We start from the raw sequence: 22,258 nt of genomic DNA, 5'->3' as shown, positions 1-22,258 counted from the left end.
TTAGACATTAACACCATTGGATGCCGGCTCAATGGTCCAGTAGGTTAGGCGTTCGCGCGCGAGACTGAAGGCTCTGGGTTCGAATCTCACGAGAGGGATCGTGGATACGCACTGCTGAGGAGTCCCACAATAGGACGAAACGGCCTTTCAGTGCTTCCAGATTTCCAACGGTGGTTTAACATCAATCGGTTCATGATATCAACCAAAAAATCTAAAAATGACTGGAATTCATTGAATTCGGTCAGTTCTGTTAACTCACTAATGTCAGGAGCAGTAAAAGTTGTTTACCTAGAGTTTATTTTGTTTACTGCAAGTTATTACGTATAATAATCTTATATATGCTACCACAAGAAAACATATATCTCATCAGGGAACCAAATTACCATAAAGAAATTATACTAAGATAATGATGATCTGAATTATTTCAAAATGAACTATTTTGTAAAGCATTATTCTGTATTGTTGATAGCTGAAAAATCTGTTTTGTCTTGATTATAGATGTTGTCTTGATGTAGTGATAGGAATTGTACATCATAAAAGTTAGATGGATCTACGTTCAATTAAAAACTTGTTCCTTAATACCCTATTATGACAAGGAATAAGACTAAAGGCAGAAAATGTAAAATTCTACTGTCGACAACAGTGATTGTGATGAGCAGGATCTCACATGACGCTCAGTTTGTAAAATAGGAGAGATTAGATCTAAAAAGACCATATCTCACCTTGACACATAGATATCTGTTGGAAGAGAGTTAGAATTCAATAAAGATAGGTCACTTGTAAACGGTCTCAAGCAGCTGTTCCACAGACTCCGTAGTCATCATTCCACATAGGGAAAGTATTATTTTTTTAATGGAAAAAGTATTTTCATAGTCTCAGTAACTGGAAAGCGTCAATCACAGACACATTTTCAGTTCATCAATGATGCTCTTCATTGATACACTCCTAAAAATGTTTTGTTTACAGCTAAATATTTGAATCTTTGCTCCGTTAATTTGCTAAAGTTACATATTAATGATCTAACTCAGTAATTTGAATTAGTTAAAGTTGAATGCTGAAGTGATGCAAGTATCTTCAAGATAGTTAACAGGCTTGAATGAGATAGTAATAACCGAACTAAGTCGACAGTAACGATAAACGTTCGTTAGTAAAATCAAAGAAGATACTTCAAACTTCGCGAGGTTTAAGTCCAAAAAACGAGGCTAAGCTGGAATTTATGTTTAATCACGTCAGTCTCCCAATAAATTAAAAAAATATTCTCATTACTCTATACCATAATTCTCAAGAGTCACACAGTGTTGATAGATAAGATAGGCCTGCTCAAATCATAGTAAGTATAAACATTGTAACAACAGAAATGCCTTTGCAGTATTTAGAATGTTTAAAATTATGTAAAAGAATGAGAGTGATAATGTTAAATGTACAAAACACTGAATGTTTTCTATGTAGAGTGTATATAATATACGAATCAACTCTAACTAGGAACAGAGTGGGGAAATCTCAACAAACGCTTTACATCTTTCAAGGAGTTCGACAATATAGAATTTTAGTCATATGGACGAATGAATATTTTTATTTCGACTTACAAATAAAAACGTATGTAGCAAACTTCAGTAGATACGTTACTTGTAAAAAATCCTACATTTTCCCACAAACCATTCATCAATAATAAGTTTTTTGATTAGCCAACAAACAGTTGTCATACCCCACTCATATTCTGAGAGTACTGGGAGAATGAATTACTTGTTTCGTAGCTATCATATACTATTATAATACGACAATAGGACAGGTGATCGAGGGTATGCTATCACAAAACTGAATACTCGATTGATACGGTATACAGGCTGGAGATCACATTATACCAGATACCAAACTGACGATCATTAATGAGGAACTAGATTGTGGGCTAAACAATACTTTATTCGACACAATTACTTACTCTGTAGGTCCAGAGTAGAAGTCAATAGTAGAAGGAATACGGGATACGTGTTTCGTTCTATTTATAACTTATTGGCTAGATATATCTGCATTTCAGTGTTGATGGTTACACAGAGATTCAGACATAACACATATCGCCCCTAAACACTCAGCACGTTAGCCACTAGCTTGTGTAACATGTACGATTTTTAGATCATTATTATTAAATATTTAAATTATCCCGCTGTTTATTTTTACCCATAAACCATAATTAACTGATTCACTGGTTTGTAGAAATTCATATGGTATGTAACAGAAATAAACGAACGGAAGCTCAATTTTGAATAGAATAATTCATTGTTGATCTGTACATAAATATGATGGATACACAAAGCAAAGATAAACGAAAATACACATCATCATTACTATTGATTCACATATTGTATCCCTTTCAGTAGAATAAACAATTCGTTTAGGAAACAAAAAGCAACAAAAAAGAAACAAAATACAATACAAAGTGTACAAGAAACATCAAGATAGAGAGAAAGAAGATGAAAAGTGAGGGGGGGGGGCATAATTAAATAAAGAAAATAAACCATAAATAATTACATTACAAAAATTAGCATAGACAAAAATGGTCATGGTCTCATTATTCAAACATCATCTTTTTAAAAAGGAAAAGATAAACTCAAAAAATGCTGCTTTAGTAAAATAACAAAACTTAACGAGAGAATGTAAAATTCAGGCTAAAAATCATGATTATATTTTTCCTCTCTTTGTAAATTATATCCCCTATGTCAAACAGTTTTTGTGTAATACACGTATACTACTTATCTTAAAATAAGTAGTAACACGAAATCACCGAAAATGACGAGAGAAAAATGAATGTCATTAGGACGGACAGTAAAGAAACAACTTCATACATATTAAGGATAATCGATAGAAAAAATTAGATACCTAAACAGGAAGTGAGTAAGGATAGGAGTAAATGTGAAAATAGAAAAAGAAAACACTAAGGAAACAAAAATCGGGAATTAAATCACTTCCATTAGCTATTCTTACTGATGATTCTGTTGTACAGAAGAGAGTAGAGAGCAATGAAATTGCACAGTAGTAATAAGCTGACAACCTCAAAACAGATACATAAATAGATGAATATAATAGGAAATTAATGCCATAAGTGTTGATAAACTGAAATAAGTATGAACAAAAAAATGAACAAAAATAATAAATATGTTGAGCATACGCACTGAGGTATTGTTGCACTCTAAATTTACAAAGATTTTGATTTGAATCAATAATTATGTCACACACACACACAGGGAGAGGGAAAAAGGGAGGAAAATAATCAAATATACAGTATCTATATCATGATTGATATTGTGCATAAATGTACAAGTAACTTATCACCACCATTATGGCGATTAAAATAAAATGCAATTCAATTTGAAGAAAATACAAAAACAACTCAACAGTTACCATAATTACATAATGATAATGATAATAATAAATGATGTTTATATTTCTTGTAAAAATATTAACAATTAAATTCTTCTTGAGCTATAGCACTAAGATCCTTCATTAAACCTTCTAAATTAGCCATTTCTTGTGTAAGTTCTTCACTACTAAATGCTTTTTGAACACCCTATTTAATAGTTGAAAGAAAACAAAAAGAAAATATCAGTTAGAAACGACAATTCAATGAAGTCGGAGTTAAGATTATTTCAGTTGTGCATTTATATCAACTCCGCCTGGAGTCCCTCCGAAGGCTACTGACGGTCCCAAGCCCGGATAAAGGTGGAGGGTTGGGCATGAGGTTAGCGACCCCATCCCGTAGAAAGCCAACTCGCTAAAAAAACGCTTACCAGAAAAAATTATTCAAACCTTTTAAACTCTGCCCTGGAAATCAGAAAGTTATCATTTAGAAGAGTTATGACGCCTCATGATGAAAGCCGAGTTCATTCGGAAGTTACGAGGCCGATGCCCTTTCTGACAACCAGAGCAACCATTTATTTAGGTACATGGAATTTATATTTATGTCGGATAGATGTATTTTTATATGCTCAGAATATGAACGATATTATATGCCGAATTTACGGTTTTTTATAAGTCCGACTTGCAATTCCTCGTAGTGTTCACTGGATAGTGGATGATCTTTTTCTTCATGAACTAACGTAGGCGGCGAAGCAGAGACCCAACTGACCACCCGCTCTGATGGAACCAGTGATGATCGTGTTAATCATCCACTCTATCTTAATTTTGATTAGCAAGAGGAGTGAGGTTAACTTTGAATTAAGAGCGCGATTGTAGTGCTAAAGAACAGATTCTGTCTGGAAGGGCTCATAAGGTCCGGCAGTAGTAGGTCAGAGTGTTGGCCATAAACTGTGTCGTAACCAGTGCACGGGGGTTAACACTAAAACTGCTTGTGGTATGAGCGTGAAGTGAACACATCGTCTACGATGACCTAATTGTATAATGATTTGAGTGCTTGATATGGGATATGGCCTGGAGTAATTGTATCTAAACCTGTATGTATCCTACGGAGTGTATGTACTTCAGTCCATGCGTTCTACATGTGCATGTAATGAATATTTACGAGTGGAAACTTCTACATCTATATATACTTGTAGGATGAGTGAACTTGTTTGCGCACTCCACGACTAAATGTAATACATCCTAGCAATTGCACCCTACCTATGATTATATGTGTATCACTGGAATGTATGCATCGCTGAATGTGAATCCAAATATGTGCATATACAACATACTTGGGAGAAAGTCCTACGTTTCTCCATTGATGAACTCATAAACAGTTCATCTGCGCTTTTCGTTTGCATAAAACCTTTCGAAAGGGGTAAGAAAGTGTATTATAGGCCAGTATATGCTTGTCTGCACTACGCAGTGTGGGCAAATTTAAACCCCATACTACTGATATCACAATCCGTAAATACACATAAAGACCGCGAAGTGAACCGAAATGAATATCTTTGCCTTGCTTTCTCCAGTGGCCAGTCGTACACTCTTTACAAAGTCCATCTAATTTCCCGAAGGGCCAATAGGTTTCTCCTACTATGCTCGGAGGGAATAACTAACTAAATATATGAACGAAGAATAAATATTCTTTTCAATAATTCATGATCAAGTTCTTCAATTATAGACCCAAATTCATATTTCAAATGTACTTTTCAATCAAACATCTAATTTGATTTCGAATAACATTATTATTCCTTACATTCCATATCGCCTAAACTTATTCTGATAATTATAATCCCTCAATTTTAATGAATACATAAACTAGATACAATGGGTCAATTAAACATAAGTCAAATGATAAATAAATAAAAATCCTGATGAGACGATGGTATTGGTTAAGATTTGACATTACTTCTGAAGAAGAAAAAAACATGTTGTTGGTTGGAAATGTGGTTTAATTTTCTGAAGGACATGTATCAATATTTCGAAATCAGCTGAACGATTTAGCCAATAAACACCTCCCAATCCGAACTTTTAATCTTCTCACTTAAGTAGCTGGTTTGAGCTCGCCAATTAGGAAGCTTGTATAGTCAAGTAATCAGACTTGGATAACTGTACAATATAACAAAACTTATTCAAGTTGACATTGGATGTTGACCATTTGAACAGAAAAAGGATTTTCTTATTTTACAGACAATCTTAAAATCCTATCCTGTAGCCTTCAAGAGATGTTTTGGCCTACTAGTTTGATGATCCACTCAGAACATTAATTTAAACGCATAACTGTAGAACCTAAGCAGAAGTTATTGGGAACAATATTTTTTGTTAAGACAGACGTGCGTTTATAACATAATATATTCATTGTCGCCTAACACTTTCTATCGAATATCAGCTTAACAATATTATACATCAGTATTAGGTGAAGATAAACAGTAAATTCTGAGTTGGCTTATGTTCCGATCTAGCTGATTCTCGTTAGCAAAGGATACCTGCAATCTTGAGGGAAGTGAAGAGTCCCCGAAAGGAATCGAATTCAAATCATCCAACTTCATAGTTCACGACATAACTTCTGAGCTATTCAGGCAGTGACTGACCACTTGTAATACTGAGTTATGTTTATTCCTTAGCTATGTTGATCGAATTTTGTCGACCAATTAACAATGTGACCACCACCAGTCTCAGTAACTCAACATCTTATGAATAGGATTTTTAAAATTAAGTGATCGGAGGTATGAAAGCCTGAACTTAATTTTAGTCCTGGTTGCCACTCGTCAGCAATGTATATCTATAGTCGTAATGAAATCGGTTTGCTTGAGATTAAATATTTCCCGAGACAGTTTCTGCTGAGAATTCAACTAATCTTTACAAACTATTCAGCAAGGTTGTCGATCACAGTTACATGATACTGATGCACACTAACAATGACAGAAATCCACTTCGGTAGTTACTAACCTCGTGTTCACTTTCAACTCCATTGTTATTTGCAATTACAGAACTACGATTAGATCCTTGTTTCATATGTGTCATTGTATTGTTATTACTATTATTATTACTACGATCCATGCAATTCTGTTGGTCTACCACAACAGATCCACTGGAATGTAAATCAGCATTTCGCTCATTTCGATTTGAATTAGGCAATGGTCGCCGTCTAGGTGATGTTATTGAACGAGAACCAGTTGCTCCGGATGAAGTACGTTTCGATTTAGGTGTAGTATGTGTATGATTTGCAGGACTACTAATGTATGCCTTATTCCGCGAATGATCATCTCCATTAACAGGTAGAAATTTCTGAGTTACTAAATATCATAAAACAAAAAAAGGATAAAATAGAATGTAGAAAAAAGACTATTTGATAAAGTCAACATTGTACTAGAAAACTCCCATATTAATGTTTGTTGGTAGCTTTCGGGAATTTATCGGCATATTATTAACATTTGTTTTAACTAATAAGTAGACTAATGCAAACTACTCATTTTTTTCGTCAGTAATCAGAAATTAAACAATCAAAAGTCCAATAAAGCAATATGAAGCAATAGATAGTTATCTATAGAGGCATATACAAACAGAACAACGGAAAAGATGAAGCGATAACGAATATAACGGAGAACATAAATAAATAGAGATTTACTTACACATGGGGGTAAATCAGAAGTAATGCATATCTAATCTACACTTTCAAACAATTCACTTTTAAAATACTCGGGGTGTAATTGTGTCAGGAAGTTTAGACTTCTACACACAAAAAAAGAAAACTAATAGTCAATAATGACTTTATTGACTACCACTACCTGTCTAGATTTACGTTTTCTTTATAGTTCAAGTCATAAATTGGCATTAGTTTGTTGAGCAAATAAATCAATATTAACAATGGGATAATTAAAATCTTAATAGATTGTCTTATGCCTATTTATTTTCACAATTCTGGTTATTAACATTACTTCGACTTCCTCTTCGTTATAGATTTTATTAATTTTATCACTGTGTTGATGTGGTGCTTGGGCCACGTGTCACGTATGCCCGAACACCGATTACCACGTCGTGCAATGCTAACCGGTGTTGGAGATGGTTGGAAGAAACTTAGGGACGGCAAAACCAAAACATGGCATCAGTGCTTGAAGACACTAACTTCTAGTCTGAACCATGTTGCGAGATGCAGACTACTTGGTTGGGGTCCGCGTGACTATCGTAACCAATAGTTGGAGACTCTTGGTGACATGGCTCAGAATCTATCACAATGGTGTCGGTGTATACACTCTCTGTCTTCCCTTAAACTAAGAGATTAAAATTGCTTCATATCTTTCTTTCTACGAACTAACTGTTTCTTCCTGTACTATATCCTTATTGCAATCTTTCTTTTATATATTACCACCTCTGAATTAACTACTTTTATGAATTTGGTGTTCGTCTTATTGTGTTAATGAGGTGTGGAAACTTGGACCGATACATATATGTGCCTGGTACTACTTTGTAGCTGACTGACTGATGTGATGTAATCAATTCAGTTGATTAAAATTGATGCCATGTCTTAAATATTCTCTTTAACGATTGGATTACATTGAAATTCCTTCACGTGTAGAACATTCAAAAATCGAAATCATTTAGACTGACTTTTAACAGCAATCAATATAACTATATATAATTCATGAAGTTATATTTATGTAGAGAACTATTTCTTTTCTACATACATACTACTCTCTCTTCAACACATTCCCATTTTCATAGTTGATCACATTAGTTCCTCTCTCTCTTTCTCTCTATAACTGTAACATATCAATCAAAGTTTCAATATATTATAATCGGTGTAGCAATACAGTATTTCTAATACTGACATTCATAAAAGATCGGATTGTAGAAACAAAACAAAAACCCCACAAAACATTTAAAAGTAAATACAATTCATTAGAAACAAAGATTTAACATTCGAATTACTTGAAACATAGAACAAAACCTATACACATTATCCTTTATTATTATTATTATTATTATTATTATTATTATTATTATTATTAACATTATTATTATCTCCTTTCCATGTCAAACGTGGTTAAACAAATAATCAGTTTTTAATTAAGAAAGAAAGACTTAAAGATTAGTGGTAGCCAAGATAAACAATAACTATATTGATAGTATATTTTCTATACAAAATAAAATGCTCTCTGTTTTGTTTATTTATTTTGTAATAGAAATGGAATTGGTCCCGATTCCCCGTTAATACGTTATTCATACATTGATAAATTGTTCTACCAGTCCCCTCCCCTCTACTGAAAATAACTGGTTATTAACTGTTGCTTTGTATTATTGTAACTCAAACAATTTAACCTTATATCTTTGTTCTTTATATATATATGACATTGTGTCTTGTATCAATTTAATAAACTGGTATGCATTTTGTAATAATGTTTAGAATATAATTTGTTTCTTTTTAACATCATAAACAGCCGACAAAACAATAATAATAATAATAATAATAATAATAATAATAATAATAATAGTTTAACACATTCCTACCCTAATTTACAAACCAATGACACACAGGTTAACCGTAACATAAACAAGTCGATTAATCATAGATAAGAAAGTTTGAAGTTGATTTATCGATTACAGAACAGGATCATAATGACGCCGATGGCAATAACAGTGATGATGATAGCAGGGGAAAAGGATGAGTGTATAGTAAACGTTCAATATATATATAACAGAAGAGTTAGTGATGGAAAAAGCAGGAACATCAAGAAATGAAAAAGGGGATCTCCAATCTAATTCATAATGGTTTGGACAATCTTGCTGTTGATATTTTAATTGGAGTTTGGTTGGCATACGTGCATCCCATGTGGATTTCTTCAATATACCTATTATGACAGAAGCTTGTACAGAATAGATGGAACGTGGCTAGTAACAAAACCAGTGGTGCGCGTTTCATCCTATTTGACTATCTGAATTCAATAGCTTGATGCATAATGCGTTAGCGTTTGAAAAGAATGGTACTGGGGTCGAGTCATGGAATGAAGATAAACTCTGGGATGCCGGTACTTTCGGAAGACAATTCCTAAATAGGACGAAATGCACGTCCTAGATACCACTGCTAGCCACATTCCACCTATTCTACACAAAGAGGATTCATAGAGCTGTTAGAATCATGAGGTTAACTTTAACCTCTCAGTTACCCACACAGTAAAAGGATATTTCTTGTTGAGGGATCTTAAAATGAAACTAGGTTAGTGGTAAGCTTATTAACCTGGAGGTGTGATCTCACAGCCCAAAGAACAGCTGTTTGAGGCGGTCACGAAAGATCCTTCTGTGAGGAGTTTGTAATGTGCCAGCTTCGTGCTCCAAACATTCTTACGGTACGAGGCGAAAATCTGTGAGGTAAGGTGGTGTATAACATTTTTAGAGTTAACCTTTCCTAACCCCCTCCTTCCGTTTTTAGAAGGCAGCATTACTACAAGTACCGGTTGCCTGAAAGAAACACTTTAGTGTGACCATATCTCAGCACAGTCAGCAGTACGACTACGCCCCCAAAAAATGAGTTTTCTATTTTTAGTCTTACAGTCCCAAAAGTTAGTGAAAAAATGTACATTGAATGGGATCGCAGAATATGATGAAAAGTAATGAATAATGATCATAATACGCAGAAAAAGACGAAGGAAAACGACTTTTTTTAAAGACTTACAATCATTTTCATTCACAGAAGTTGATACCACTGGTCCGATATCTTCTATATAATAGATAAGAGAGAATGAAAAATAAATCTATGTGACGTACGAAGGGGGAGGGAAGAACATACACGACCACGACCGAATCATCTAACTCAGAGAACGAAACCAACAAAATCATCTACTTGAGCCACAAATCCTCACCATCTCCAAACCATATGATACCATATACTTAGATTATACTGAATACTAGAATGATTAGTATATTTAAGTGCTCAATGTCATCTTGAGAGCTTATTAAACATATTTATTTGAGATGAGAAAAATTCACTTAGACTTTGCCCTAATTTGGAGTAAACTACGATCAAGGGAAAAAAAAGAAGGCCAAGGAACGCATTGAGTTGGGAATTGGAAGCAGATATCAAAAGATGAATAGCAACTTGTAAAGTTTGTCCAGGATAAATTTCGATGGAGAATCCTGCTGGGTGGGTCTATACTCCTCCATGAGAGGTAACAGGCATAAGTAAGTAGGTACCGTGAATATGACTAAAATTTAGAAAAGATCAGAAACCTATCCACCTTTCGATTTTCTGATAACTAAACAGTATAAAATTAATTAATTTGATTTTAACTCATTTGCCAAGGCACAAATGATTCATGTACTTTTCTTTGAATCATACTCTAAAAGTGAGAGCTTGTGAAACTAGCCATTTGTACATATCAAAATAAATAGGGAAAAGTTTAAACCTGTAATTTAGTAGCTGAAAGACAAACACCTTAACAACTGATTTACTCCTCTAATAAAAACTCCATCATGGTGTATCATCATTCAATGATTGTATGGAAACTGAACAGTATCATGAGACTTCTTTTTTCTGGATAATAGATGCAAATTATATACTCATGATATAGATCGAAATCTATGTTAAACATTTCACTATATGTAACAAGAAGAAAATATCGAAATAGTTATTGTTCTGGATTACCTGAGCTTGTAAATGACATAATTTCAGCTGCATTTACTCGAGGTGTATTCACATTGACAAATCCTGGTTGACCAATAGGTGTATAGGCGGATGGATTAATTACATGAGCATAAGTAGCCACCATTTGAGCTAGAAAAAGATTTTGTAAAAGAAAACAAAAAAAACGATGAGATGATGAAGAAGAAGAAGAAGAAATAATAAACTGAGGAAATCAAAAAGATATTATTCACTTTAACTTGAAATAATGTTAAAGATCGTTTTACTGATAGATTTGTAAAGATTTTATTGTTTTTCTATGTTATATAAGAATAATGAATGGTAATTTTCGGGATCCATTTATGGACCATGAGTACATTTATGTAACTAAACTGTTCATATTCAGGTCCCTCTTACTATAAGTTTTATTTTGACCTATGAACTGCTATTATACGATTTATAATTCTTGAGTTATGGCCTGTCTATTAATTACTATATCCCTCATTCACAGTCACTTTTGACCAAATATTGTACAAATGTTGTTTCATATTTTATGGTACGTTGTGGTCTGTTTGATTGGTATATAAACCGAGTAGGTTTGGAATAAAAGATTCATATTGCGGAGGCTGAGATTGGTGTTCTGGACTCAACTGGTTGGGCTAGACGGGGAAGCAGGATCAATCAGGACTCTAGGCTGCTCGCACGTATTTTATGCGTCATTGGCTCAATCGATAATTCGCTGCTCTCTGATTGGCGGTATCGTTGCGTTATCCAATATACAGGGCACACAGATTCACAAGTTATGACATTTTAGACAAAAATGATAAAATGAGTTTTGTGGACATTGTTAGGGAATTTCACAGGTTGAAATCATGAGTCAGTTGAAGCTAGACCACCATTGAAAACCTGGAAGCACTGGATGGCCGTTTCGTCCTAGTATGGGACCCGCGGGGGTTCGTGGATGCGCACTGCTGAGGAGTCCCATACTAGGACGAAACGGCCGTCCAGTGCTTCCAGGTTTTCAATGGTGGTCTAGCTTCAACTGACTCATGATTTCAACCTGTGAAATTTCCTAAAAATTATAAATACAACCTTCAAACTTATAATGTAAATTCTTCTTTGAAAATATTTTCTAACTGAATAACTCGACAATATGGCTTTTCTATGATGGAGAGTTTGAAAATGAATGTAAAAAGTGATATTAATTTTGTTGAAATTAAAATTTATGGACAACATTTGGGAGATGTCAAAGTGACCTTGAGAAACATTAACTACTTAATAGGATCAAAAAAGGATTATAGATTAGTGTGAGGAATTAAAATGAAGATTAAAAGTTAGAAGATAGAACTAGGAATTACAGTTAGTTTTCATCACGAACTGACCTCAGTTATAATGCCTAGATAATATTTAACCATATAGATGGATAAATTTCGCGTCAAAATCCAAGACTTGCTATTTTTTATTTCATTGGTTCGCCTCGCCGAAATTTTCTCTAATAGCACAGAACAGTCCCGCGTTTTCTACTCTTGAACGTTGATCGGAACACAGGAAACAAAGACCTGCAGCCTGCATTTATCTATATTTACGCCTGATGTTTCAAATCATATAGCAATATGAAGACGATTACTGTCCGAAACATCCCTTCTTTTTTTATTTATAGATGGACATTTCACCTAAGTCACAAGTGGAGCAAGTTAGTAAACGTAAAGCGAGCCTTCTAAATCTATGTCGGAGATTATTTTAATCGAAGCCAACTCCACCACAGTAAAAGATAAAGTACAAAATGAAAATTTGAACCAAGAAAATCAATAATCAAAAACACACAAACATACACACAAAATAACATTTCCTGCTTACACTGATCGATATTACACTGTACAGGATATCTTGATGATGATTGTCCAGTATAGACCATATGAGGTGGAGGTTGAGGAGCAACTATTGATGGAAATCGATCTGTTGGCATTCTACTATTTAAATGATGATTATACATAGATGTAGTCGGATAATAGTGTACCAAATAATTGTGCATATTATTATTATTATTACTAATACTATTATTATTAATACTATTCGATGGCATGATAGAAGGTATTAAATGATTTGGATAACCGGTAATTGGAATACTATTACTATTGACTGATGAATGTGAAGGAATGACCATAGGATTAACTATATTTGGAATTATTGACGCTGTTGGATAAGAATAGCCCAAAGTTGGATCATTCTGAAATAGAGAGAATGACAATGAATAATTGTATTGATGATAAACTTGAAATATCTTTTTATTTGTAAAAAATAATATTTAAAATAATAATATTTGATTATCCCTTGAAACTGTATGATTGTGTAGATTGAAGATTAAAGATAGAGTATAGCTTTATGTTGTTTGATCATTGGGCAGTGGCAAATATCATGTGTCTAGTCCCTTTGAGCTGATGATCGGATTCTATTAACCGAGTTGCAACCAAAGTCACTAATCTAAGTGAACCTATATTGAATATACTATATTATGATGTTAAATTAGTTAGAACTCGTCAACAAGGCGTATCTATAGTCTTGAAAGCACTACAATATTAGCATGTGAATGATTATTAGCGTCGAAGTATTGTTGTTTGACGGATGTCTAATCTATTCAAGTTCCTATTCCTTGAGTTGTATAATAGGAGAATCTTTAAACATTTATAAGTAGAATTTATCGTAGGCTAACAGGAAACTCCAGTAGACATGATCATTTTTATTAAGATTTGACAGCAAGATATTATTTACACGAAGATTTAGCACAATCAGTGATACAACAATCATCAGAATAACGTAAATCGTTCAACCAGAAAATAAACAAGTTAATTTCGATCAGATTCTCTAATCGATTATCAAGTATCTGGAATTCGAAGTTAATTTAACTAACATAATTTCTGAAAACAATTCTTATTAGTGTCTACTCTTCCAAAGGTGAAATCTGTATAAGTTTGCTGGAAAATTACCATTATTAGCTCAACAACTACGCAAACATTCGTATGAATGACTTTCAGACAATCACTAGACGTGAACGCTATCGATGCTACTCAGTGACAAACCGAAGTAATTCGAATAGAGCTTGAGTCTGTAACTTAGTATATGAATTTCAAAGGCCTTACATGGAATATCGTAGTTGTTATACAAGAAAGTAAAAAAGCTGAACGTAAAACGAAGGAAATTATACAAAATTAACAAACAACTTACCGGAAAACTATGTACTTGGTGATAGGCTAAATTAGGTATTATTCTTGTCGGGGTACCAATGCTACCATGGGCTGAATTTGTACTTCCAGCACTACCGCCATTTGTTGGAGTCAATTGTCCATGACCACCAGTGGTTATATTATTGGGCGATTGACTACTACCAACTGTACGTTCTTGTGATACAGAAGCGAATTGTAATGAGTCAGAATCACGATCCCATGAATATGAACCAGTATCTATATTCAGACATAGGTAATGTATAATATTTTCAAGGTTTAGAAGTTAACAAATCAAGTTTTTGATCATTGTAACTATTCAAAACGTAATACTGGCATGAATGAAACTTCTTTACGTTTCCAGGTTTATTGGGTCACTAAATTATAGAGTCTGCACTTATTACGCGTTCGCTTTATGTCTCTCTTCTTCTCTCTAGCCAATAACCTTTTCTGTTCAACGACACAAATCATCAGAAATACTAACGCCTATTACTTTACAAGCTTCTTGTATCATCTTTCTAAGTGGTCAATCAGAAGAAGACTTCAAGCAGATTTATCTTTTATTATTGCATTATAATCCTGACCAAAAATAGACTCACTGAATCATCTATATTAATTACTTCACCATAACGCATCAACGATAGATCATAATATGTGCATAACTAAGTCATAGGTAATACAAATCTGAGCAATAGATGTATTCTGTTGTTCGGTCGGTCAATTCTAATATTGATATACACACTTCCTATATGTGAGCATAAACCAATTACTTGAGTGAGTAAACCAAAAGTGAGAAAGTTTTCTTTGAATAACCAAATCGAAGATACAGGCACAACTCAATCACATTAATATATGTATATCCAGGAGGACTAAGCCAAATTTTCAAACAATAGAGTTAAACTTGATCTTGAGCAATCAACATCTCTCACTTATCATTTAGTCTGTCTGAATGGCTTATTGTAACAACGGCTAAAAAAATATCTTGAAAGATAACCTCGCCTAAATATAGAGCATTTCAAAAACGCAAATACTTTTTTATACGTTTCCAACTATAAAGCCGTTACTCTTTATGACATAAAAATTAGTGTACTCTACTTGAGATAACACTTAAATCAGAGTGACGAAAAACAATTTACTTAAAGAGAGTTTAGTGGTTCGAGTAATGTTCACTTTGTTTATTGCTATCTCGAATTATTTCCCAGCTTACTTCCATACTTTATATGAACTATGGGATATATATATATATGCAAAATGTAAGTTAAAACGGCATTGTACATATAAAATCTAAATCTGTTGCACAAATGAATGGGCATCTGAATTCAATAAGTGGATAATAGGAATAAATGTTTGAAGCCCAATGTGTCGGGTTCGAATCTTAGTGTGAATATAAACAGTGGGATGTGGCAAGTACATTCAGTTGACAAGTCCCAAACAGGACAAAATGTGTGTCCTAAATCATAATAATAATAATTATTATTACCATTATTATGTTAGATAAAACTGAATAGTCATTGATCGTACCATGATCTTCATATTCGCGCTCAGACAAACAAGTAAAGTATACATATTAGCTTTCTTATTTCGGCATACAAACTTTAATTAAATCAGACGATCAATACATTGTTTAACTATTATAACCTTTTAAATCTACTCGGTTAATATAAAGATAGATTGTAGACAACAGTGGAATCCAGTGGACAAGCGTTTCGTTCTAATTGGGACTGGCCAGATGAATAGATATACGTACAATAATATCTCAATATGTTAATGCTCACAGTGAGACTCAAACCCAGTGGCCTTTCGTTTTGAACATCAAATCATCATCTATCATTAGAGGAATACATGAAATTCTACACAAATTATTCAGTTGAAATTTGAAAATCAGTATGCTTCTTGTAAATAAAATTATTTATTTGACTACCTTAGGTAATTTCAGTATATTATTGAATTGACTGAGCTGTGTGTTGTATCAGCAAATATAGTGTAGACGAAAATGTACAAGGTAATAATATTCTGTGTCATCCCAACTATATTGTTGTACGACGAGAAATCGATACAGAATAAAATGAATAATAATGATGGGAAAGAGAACAAGTTTACGGTTTTCATCTTCGAACTGTCATCAACTTTGATAGGTTAGTGTCTGAGGAAAACTTGGTTGATGTTTGCCAACTTGGAACGCATGTGACATGGGCGGTTCAAACCCAAACAAATCAGTCACTTCATTAAGTCAACAAACTGTTAGTTTGATATTTGTTAGCGCAGGTAGACTATATGAATGAGGAGACAATACTACTAATGATATATATACATATAGTTTTGCAAACAAAACAACATTTAAACCAACTTACTCATATTGTTCTGATTATGATATAACACACCTTGATTTGGTGTAATTCCAGCTGATGAAATTTGTCCAGCACCAACAATACCGCTTCCACTAGAAGCACCGACGCCAACAGTAGCTGACGATAAATTCATTGATGTTGTCAACACATTCGGCATAGTGACTAAAGCACCACTAACTAATAAATTAGACAATGGTTGTTGTAGACCATCAACAACACCACAATCCATGTTATCCGAAGCTAACAGTGCTTCACCATTACTCATTAACAAGGCTACATCTTGATTACCCGCTGTCGTACCTGCATTTGCACCAACTCCACCAAATGAAGATTTTGCGAGGCATTTACGTTTCTTTCCAAAATATTGCGAAGAAATTGAATTGTTCTGGGTGTTTATGTTACGATTTCGATTGTTAGTAGCATTATTACTAGTCTCGTTTAAATTATCCCCATCAGGTAAACGAGTTAAATTTTGTCCAAGTTTATAACTTAAAATATATATGTATATATGAATTAGTAACAGACAGTAGTAAATCAAATTGAGTATATATTACTTATAAAACATTCTACTATTATTACTGTCATTAATATTATTATTATCAATACTGTGATCATTAATGCAAATACAAAATGGTAAATTTGATGGAAAAAAAACAACAAAACATTTGTCGGAAAACAACTATACTTTTGTTTGTCGTACTTCATCATCGTCATCATTATCATGATTTGGCGTTTACCTACCACAGGCATAATATTAAGTAATATGACGGTCAAATATAAGGTGGACAAATAAAAATGTTATATGGAAAGGAGATTGAAAGAAAAGTTGATTCCCGTAGCTATGGTGACGCTGCAATTTGAACTAAATATCTAAAGCTTCTACTATTCAGTTATTCACTTTCAATCAAGATGTCTTTATTTTTTCTTATTAAACCTTGAGAGCTAAATCGGTGCCACGATTAAAAGCCACAAACATACACATACACAAAGTTGATGGTTGGTTAGATTCTATCGACTAAGTTGTGATGAAGCCATCAGGTTAAATGGCAGGAAACTGTACTGGATAACTTTCTGCATACTTTGTTCTATGCTATATGGTTGGAACAGATAGGAAGGATTCGCTGGATTTACGTTTCACTTTAGTTGGGGCTCATCAGTAAGGCATATTTCAATACGTACCATCCAGTGTTACAACGAGACATTACTCAGTACTCTCCAGATTGAATGCTAGTTATTAAATTTCTAATTGTTTTTTTTATCTCCTAACTATTTCTACACATGAACTGGGATGGTGAAAAAAACGCGAAGTTTGAGTAAAAGTTTTACTCTAATATTATGTAAAGAAAACAAGTTTATTTATTGATAATCGTTAGACTTTGGAAACATCTGGGAAACATGACAAATTAAGTAACTCAATAAGTAATTATCCTGTATTCACTAAACTTTATAGAGGAACTCTTATGAGATACAAAAATCAAACAGGAATGAACAGTTTGAACCTATGACCTAACGATTGAAAATTGTACAATTTTATTGTCTAATAAGTCATATCAAACGAAGATGATGGAAAATAAGTCAAAGTGAAAATAATAATATTGATGCAACAGATGTAAGCAGGCTGTAAGCAATTCCGTCACACATATACATATACATATATAGTAATTGATAAAAGACTATGTTTTCACGTTCACTTTAGTTCATACAAATCATTAGTAGTTCTTACCTTGACATAACGCCCTGGCTTTCATATTTCGATACGACAAACGATTTATATTAGTTAAAACATTCGTTTCTTTATGTCTTATAATGCCATACAAGTTGTTTAAAGAACGGTAAAACTAGAAATTAACAAGCTTATAATTCAAAAGCAAAAAGGGTAAACTATTGAATGTGCAGGACTGTGGCAGAAGTTTTTTTTCTTTTAGCAACTAGCATATACAACTATTTCGCATTCTCACAACGAAAGAAGAGGGTAGAGCCTAGAAATAACACGCCTCGGATTAACCCTCGGGTTTCAGTCGCCAGCAGTGAAGCCTGAAAAGTACAGAGCTATCACATCAAGAACTAATCGTCTAATTCCCAGTATATGATAGCTGAACACTATGGTCGTATTGCCGAACTGTAAAGGCCACCCCTAATTCAGTTTCCTTTCCAAAGCGCTTGCGAAGAAATATCCTTTAACAGTGTAAACAGCCGAGAAGTGACAAATTTTCACCCTCCAATAACATTACTTGAGATCGCCAATTTAAAAACAAGGCAACACATTTACAAAGAAAAAATCACGAAATTCAATGAATAACGAATATACGAAACTTACTTCATTAGTGGACCAAAATTACGACGATGTTTTCGATAAAATAATGAAATTACAAGAATTACAAGAATCATTATTGAAAATCCAATCATAATTCCAAAAATCAACCAGGAATTTTTTATTGGTGTATATAGAACTGTACCAATTGTTGTAGTATTACTACTACCATAATATTGTTTCCCATTATTTAATAATGTTGAAGGTTGTTTGACAAAAATTAAATCTGCTGGATAATTGACAATTTTATCATTATCTATACTATCATGATGTTTTAATGAACTAATTGGATCTATAGATTTCATTGAATCATGTTCGGCAAATGTTAGAACACCACCGCCTTGACCATAAACTTGACAAAAAAAGAGAAGAAATAAAATATAATTGGAATTTTTAAACTTGGAAAAATAACTATGAAAGATGAGAGGTCGAACTGATTTAAGCAACTAAATATCAACGATTTAGTCCTAGATTCGAGTCCCACTTCACTTACCTCAGATTTATGGAAGCGAATAGTACCCGTTAATCCTTATGAATAAATTGTGAAATAAAATTGAGTACATCAGTTTATACTTGATAAATAGATTAAACCTGTTCAATACTGCCCAGTTTTTAGTGATTATCTCAGTTAACATCCGTGATAAAAATCATTAACAAATTAAACATATCTCTCTAAACCTTGAAACTAAAGAATAATCATATATTCATTAATGTGTTTGGTCATGCTAAAAGTGAAGGAATTTTTTACAACAGTACGACCGAATGATTATCATGAAATATTGGCTATTAATTCCAAACTCAATGGTCTAATAATTTAGAAGTACTGAGCTGGAACTCATATGAGATGATGAACACATATATTGATGAAGAGTTCCAACTTACAAAGAAACATCATCTTAGTATTATCATTGGTTCAATATTTCCTCAGTTAAGATGGTTAGTTGTAATGTAAAATCATCTACGATTGTAAAACTATCTGTTCTTCTCTGACGTTTATCCTTAGATTATTATGATTTTGTTAAGAGAGAGAGAAAGAGCGGTGAATTAGTGCATTCTCATTTTGATAAATTAAATTGAAACCGGTTCACTTGTTCAACTTAAAGTGTCATTTAAGATACTAGTTTACAACAGAAAACCCATAAAAACATTATCAACCACAAATTGTAAAAACTTCGATGAACATGAATGTGATCAAATTATATCACTTGTATAATATTAGTGGTAATAATAACAGTATATCACTGTTGAACAGTATTATATTACATTCTAAACTTTACGTGATCCCAGATCTGAATCATCTTAAATCACTATTCTGTCTTGAAATAGCCAACAGCAATACAAAATTATAAATGATTGGTAGATTCTCATAGTACGACATGGAATCTATGCAAAACAGACAGACAGGACGACTAATATGCAACACAATCCGACTAGACAGGAAGTGAGTGAGTGAAGTCGGGAACTTAAGAAAAAGTTCAATATTAAAAGAAGTCAAATTTGTGATAGGATTGTTTTTCTCATATAGCAACAACTATAACCTTGGAACAGATGACAAAGTTAGCAAATTAGGAGCGAAAACGACCAAAGGTTAGCGGGGAAATGTGAGCAAGAAAGTAGTGGCCGCGTTCTTCATTACAAGTTAGAATTATCATTTTTTAAGAAACTAGATGATTTGATGTTACAATAAGTTATTAGAAAAATATTAACCGACTGAAATATGCGCTACAATAGAGGAGAAAAAACATTACACAAAGTTACCCCAGTAATGATTTTTAAAATATATAGCTTTAATCTACTTCCTTTTTTATTAAGTAGCAAAAATGACTAATGAGCATGGAAATAGATTGTAGCAAGCAATGAAATCCAGAAGACTAAGTTGTTGTTCACTGAGTAATGCGTTGGCATTAGAAGCTACGAGTGCTGAGGGTTCGAGCCCGAATGTGAAAATCAATACTCGGATGGAGATTCATCCACCTGATAAGTCACAAGTAGGATGCAACATGTGTGCCCTACATTCCAGCACTAGCCAAAACGCATCTATTCAAAATAAAATTGAGACATAATGGACAAATCGCATCTATCCTCTAGAAGATAGATCGGAATTAAATCGTGAGCATTAACGCAACCGGGTACCATCACACAAATTCTTACTAAACATAAATATGAACATGATTTATATATAAAATGAAATCACACTTACCATCTGGTGTACGATAAAATTTCACTGATGAAATCGGACCATCACCAAATGAATTTGTAGCTTTTAAACAAAATGCATAAATAGCATTACGTACAAGTCCAGATATAACTGTATTCAAACTATCGGGTGGTAAATGTCGTTTCGACCATTTTATTAAAGGTAAACTATGATTTATCGTGTAATAAAGTAGATAACCTGTTAAAGGTCCATTTGGATGAATAGGTGGTTGCCAACTTATTTGTATACTGACGGGTGATTTTTGTAATTGTTCTCCCATAGATGACGATGAAGAGGAGGGGGAAGAGGGTCCAACAACGCCTCCGTCAACTCCAACACTAAGACCAATCAAGTAAATATCACGTGGAGAATCACCAGGCCCTGAAAATTGCCCACCAACCCCGGGAAAAAGTAGAAAACAATTGGTCTTATATCATTTTGAAAATTATTTTAGTAAAACTCTACTGATACAGACGGCCCTAAACGATTTTTTAAGGATGATTTGGAGGTTTAACAGTAAAATTAATCAGAATGCAACTTTTGTGTAAGAGTTTTTAAATACAGAAAGTGATAAAATTACAGAGGGTCAAGAATTTTAATATGAACAATGAATGTATAAAGGCTAAATATCGATCAATTAAGCTGTAAATCGTAGAGTCGTAGTAACCCGGCTAAACTCGAACTCTTTGCTCAGTTTCATCTTGAACTCTAGTACTCCTGGAGAATTATTTCTAATCCTAATATTCCTGAACTGAACATATTGAACATAACACTTTATCATACATGAAAATCATCATTCAATCCTCTAAATACAAAGTTTAACCAAAAGAATCATTTCCAACAAAAAGCTATCGGTAACAGTGTTTTAAATTTGTGGTTAATATTAAACATGATCCAGCTTAATTAAGATTGGTCGTCACTCAAAGCTCTTAGTGCAATATAGTTTTACCTGTGTTTTTAATAGGATTTGGCTAAGATATTACCAACTACTTGAGACAAGAAATGAACTGAGTTAATTTATATGAATCGAAAGTTTAATCTTAGTGAGATGTAGATACATAAATGACAGAATGATCAACATAAAAAACACAGACACTTCGAAGCAACTTTCTTGACAGATTGATTTCACCTGGTAGTGAACTGTTAAAAATCAGGAAACAATTATGGACAATTGTA

At 33.3% G+C, this 22,258-nt stretch overlaps 1 protein-coding gene across 1 annotated transcript in view; it reads right to left on the bottom strand.

Moving 5' to 3' along the window:
* Window positions 1–2,276: 2,276 nt before the first annotated feature.
* The window catches only part of IGDCC3 (Immunoglobulin super DCC subclass member 3), an 88,952-nt gene continuing 68,970 nt past the window's right edge, over window positions 2,277–22,258 (bottom strand). The window contains exons 22-30 of the mRNA XM_051208410.1: window positions 21,086–21,463; window positions 18,892–19,237; window positions 16,578–17,062; window positions 14,231–14,466; window positions 12,866–13,235; window positions 11,033–11,161; window positions 10,064–10,108; window positions 6,343–6,689; window positions 2,277–3,562 (exon numbers count right to left, since the gene is read on the bottom strand). Coding sequence (XP_051064319.1) covers window positions 3,455–3,562; window positions 6,343–6,689; window positions 10,064–10,108; window positions 11,033–11,161; window positions 12,866–13,235; window positions 14,231–14,466; window positions 16,578–17,062; window positions 18,892–19,237; window positions 21,086–21,463 — 2,444 coding nt within the window. The 3' untranslated portion in view covers window positions 2,277–3,454. The remainder of the gene's footprint in view (window positions 3,563–6,342; window positions 6,690–10,063; window positions 10,109–11,032; window positions 11,162–12,865; window positions 13,236–14,230; window positions 14,467–16,577; window positions 17,063–18,891; window positions 19,238–21,085; window positions 21,464–22,258) is intronic.

The sequence above is a fragment of the Schistosoma haematobium genome, chromosome 7 (assembly GCF_000699445.3).
Source record: "Schistosoma haematobium chromosome 7, whole genome shotgun sequence".
NCBI classification, from domain to species: Eukaryota; Metazoa; Platyhelminthes; class Trematoda; order Strigeidida; family Schistosomatidae; genus Schistosoma; species Schistosoma haematobium.
The sequence above is the reverse complement of the archived record's forward strand: the minus strand, read 5'-3'. Positions and strand labels throughout refer to the sequence as shown.